This window comes from Crocuta crocuta, unplaced genomic scaffold (genome assembly GCF_008692635.1).
Source record: "Crocuta crocuta isolate KB4526 unplaced genomic scaffold, BGI_CrCroc_1.0 scaffold312, whole genome shotgun sequence".
Taxonomy (NCBI): Eukaryota; Metazoa; Chordata; class Mammalia; order Carnivora; family Hyaenidae; genus Crocuta; species Crocuta crocuta.
In genome coordinates, this window is record NW_027527378.1 from 539335 (window position 1) to 543465 (window position 4131).

Sequence of the window (4131 nt, forward strand, 5' to 3'; positions counted from 1 at the left end):
TGTCCCTCCGCCCGCCCCCAGGGCTGCCCGCCACAGTCCGCAGAGTCCCCTCGACCCAAGCCCCTCTCGTGGGCAAAACCACTCTCCACACAATCATACTCCATATTCCCAGCCTCGCTTTCCACACGCAAGTCAAAAAGGACATGAAACACACAGGTAAAGGACAGAACAAGACAGAGGTTTCACCTGTTCGTCAGCACTAAATCGCCTAGTCATCTGCAAGTAAAAATAGATCGAGAAATAAACAAAAGCCAGTTTTGACCCAAGGATGCCCTACCTCCTCGGTCACCCTCTAGAAAATCCAGGGAAGTGCTGGCCCAGCTGCTGGGTGGGGCCCATTAGCACCTCGTGGACTCAGTCTAGTGAGTCACCATTTGAAATGGAGAGGAGAACCTGAGTCCATTTCTCACTCAGGTCATGGTCAGAAGGACAGTCTCCTTCCTCCTGTAGATCAGTCAAGTCCTAGCACCTAGGTACCTGGCACATTAGGACTAAAAAGCTGCCGCCTTGCGGTCCTGTGGGATCAGTTCAGAAGGAATTTACTGTGAAATAAAAAGTGAACAGAGAAAAGAGACACTTGTAGATGGTGGCAAATACAGGTATCACGAGCATTCCGTTCTGTTCCTACACTTCTTCTTGCTATGTCGTTTGAAGGACACATTTGACGGAGAGGTGATTCAGTTACGTTTTGCACAACTCTACTTTTGGGATAGCTGTGGTTCTCGGCAACAGAGACAAACACGGGTAAGGATGTTTCCAGGAATGTTCACCTAATTTTTAGATATCTGGGTAGAGTGTGTTCAGATTTGAGGACAGAAGGGATCTCACATCCTCCGCACCCTGCATGCCCTGGGTTTCTAGCGCTTCCTGAGGTAAGCCCAGCTCTGAAAACCACTTCTTTCCCAGCGCCGCCACCGCGAGTTCCGTCTTACCTGTTTCATCTCACTCCTGAGCCGATTAATGCCGCTCCTCTCGGTTTTGGTGACTCCCGTGTGTCCCACCTCATGGATGGAGATGGCAGGGCTGGAGGTGGAGGAATGGATGGGTCGCACTGTGGGGGGAAACGCACATACGGCTCTTAGACATGGTTAGCACCCACCCTGGGGGAGGAATGTGGGTGATGTGCTCATTTGTATCCACCTCTATCCCATTTGATTCTAAACTCCATTAGAAGGGAGTTGCCTCTGCCCTGGCCAGGGCTCTGTCTCTAGCACTGGGAATAGCATGGGCCCCACAGGTGTCCAGCAAATGGGTGAAAGAGGGAGCATGGCTTGAGCAGCATGCAAAACAAAACAAAAAACCCAAAAACCAACCAGAGCAAATTGTGTTTTAAAGAATAATTTCTTCTCCCAAAGCACACCTTCCTTGTACAAAACAGAGACCACTCAAATAAGGGACCTCGGGGCTGGAGAGAGAAGTCCCGGGAGAACAGGCCACCCGAGAAGCTGCATGCCCCTGCCATCGCAGGACGGGGCAGGGAGGCCTCAGTCACCTCCCTTCCAAACCGCTGTAGCAGCTGAACCCTGCCCCTCCCTGAGAACCAGTTCTCTGTGGTTCGGTCACAGCTAGCGTTGGAAGGGGCAAGTGTGATCATGTCACTGCACACTTGGAATCCTTCTGGGCCTAGCTCTGTCTTCAGGACAAAGCCTGCCCGGCTGGAGTCCCACCTACCCCTCAGAGCTCTGCACTCCTAGCCGAGTAACGGGGCCGGGCATTTGGGCGTGCCAGCCTCCCATCCCACCTGCTCCCCTCCGCAACCCAGCTCAAAGGTCACTTCCTAGCAGCTTCCCCTGGGTGCCCAGCCTTCCCCACCCTCCCCAGCCCTCAATGAAGCCATGGGAGTGAAAGGCACACGGCCTTGGAGATGAATAAGGAGCCAGGAGACACCCACATTTAAAGGATAGCAGGAAGAAGGGATTCATAGCAGAATCACAAAGCTTAGTTGGAGAGTGAGGAAGGACACCGGGAAAGTGGAAAACAGAAGCTAACGGGGTCTGGGAAGCTACCAGTAGGGCCTGTATAGGGTAGCTGCAAGTATCTCCGACAGCTCAGAATTTAATAAAAATGTTAAGACTATTTGAATTTCCTAACTTATAAAAACTGAACAACAGAATGGTATTATATGTAAGAAGACGGACCTCTTCTGGCCTTGCTTGCAATTAGACATATTTATAGCTTTCCAGTGACATTACTCTCCTCTCAATTTTGTAAGCAGCTACAGCTTTGTATCTAATAACAAATTTTCAGTAATTATCTGCATCAAACCATGTATATGATTTTGATGAACAGAAGACATAAAATATTTATCTCACATATTTACATTTCAAGGACTGTGCATTTGAAAGAACTGGAAATTACTTTTGGAAAAGGATCTCGAGCACTCCTCCTTCAGTGAAGGAGAAAAGCGACCAAAACACATCTGATTGCACGCCGCTGCCTTTGTCTGCTGGCGGGTATGCACTCGGGGGAAAAATACGAAGTACCCGATGTCCTTCTTATTAAATAAAAAGGATGACAGCCNNNTTATGAGGAGGAGAAATGATAATTGCTTCAATTATAATTAGGGAGCATTTGAGAACAGAATTCCACCAGGACTCGGGCGATTATACTTCCTAGCACAGGAAACAGGGTGCTGCTACACATCAAAATTGAGGGAACAAGATGGAGTTGAGCTCACCCTCTCAGCAAAAAAGTGCTGAGAGCATGTGGAGGATCCTGCACCCCTGAAGGGTAATGGGAGTGTGGCTGAGAGCGCTGCTACCCAAGCCCAAGGCGGGGCACTCAGGAGACAGGAAGAGACAGCTCTTCCACCCCTACCCCCTGCTCGTACTTGTGCACAGGGACCAGCGGGAGGGAGGGCACAGGCAGAGCGGTGCACACCATACCCACATGTGACACCACCACTCTCAGCAACCTGCGAGGGGTCACAAAGGCCTATAAGCCAAAATCTTGAACCTAGGACCATCCATCTCCATAAAGCAGGAAGCCTACCCTCGTCTATGCCATCCACAGTTGTGATTCTAGGCGACCCTGGGCACACCAGTTGGCCCCCTGTGCCACTGCCCCTGGAGGTGAACTGAGCATTTACTTACCGCTTCTTTCAACGCCAAATTCTTTTCCGCTCAGAATATGGTGCAGAAGGTTTTTCATGTCAAAAGGGCTGAGGTTCATCAAACTTTCAGAAGCTTCTTCTCCTACAAACAAACGTAAGTGTCTCTGACATGGGGCTGGTGGTGCAGCGAGTCAGGTGGCCTTCAGGAGGGGGTAACAAAGGGTACTACTGTAGAGGTCTTCCTGCTCAGGATGGCCTCACCACTGTTTCAGGGCTGAAATGCGCTGCTCCTCGGTGATCCTAAATGCTGCGGTTTAAACTGTGTCTATTCTTAACACTTGGACACATCATTTTTCACACTGTGCCGATTCCCAATGTTGGAACGCATCTCATAGTCAATTTACGTATTTAAATTGGTAGGATTTCTCCCAACGGGGCGTTATGAAATGCAGGATGACATCTCACCACAAGGAGCTACACAGTAAGGGACTCAGCTGTCCGGAGCAGGGCACGCAATTCTAGTACCTCCTTCCCCCTGACATGAAATTGAACACCCTGTGCTGGCTGGCTTGGTGGAAGTGGCATATAAATGAGAGAACCCGGTAAAGTGTAAGCACACGCAAAGGCTCAGAAGTCCTGGTTCCAGAACACTTGGGCAGGCTCCCCGGGGGGCAGGGAGGGGGGTGGGGGAACCACCCCCCCACCCTCCCCCCACACAGAGTCCACCTGCATACATCTACCTGAGCAGTTCAGGCTCCGTGCCAGCTCTGTGGCCATCACCTGAATGATCAGTCCAATCCGGAGTCTGAGCATCTCCACGAAGAGGCTGGGCTGTGCCCTGACATACATGGCCAGGTAAACCACGATCTCCTGATGCAGACACATGTGGAGACAGCGTTTCAGAGACAGGCTGCCGGCGAAGAGACCCATGCACCTGGCAGAAGGCTGTGTCCCTGCCCCTCCCCAGCCCACTGACCTGTGTGAGGACAGCGATGCTGATGTCCTGCCCACTGGCCTCGTAGATGAGCTGTGTGAGCTCCTCAGGGGGTAGGGGCCTGGGAAGAAGCATCAGGACAAGA

The 4131-nt window shown here is 51.2% G+C and overlaps 1 protein-coding gene across 1 annotated transcript in view; it reads right to left on the reverse strand.

The window, feature by feature from the left end:
• Nucleotides 1-4131, reverse strand: part of PHKA2 (phosphorylase kinase regulatory subunit alpha 2) — a 72443-nt gene that overhangs the window by 7218 nt on the left and 61094 nt on the right. The window contains 5 exon segments of the mRNA XM_077769203.1: nt 187-216; nt 933-1051; nt 3093-3194; nt 3793-3922; nt 4029-4107. Coding sequence (XP_077625329.1) covers nt 187-216; nt 933-1051; nt 3093-3194; nt 3793-3922; nt 4029-4107 — 460 coding nt within the window.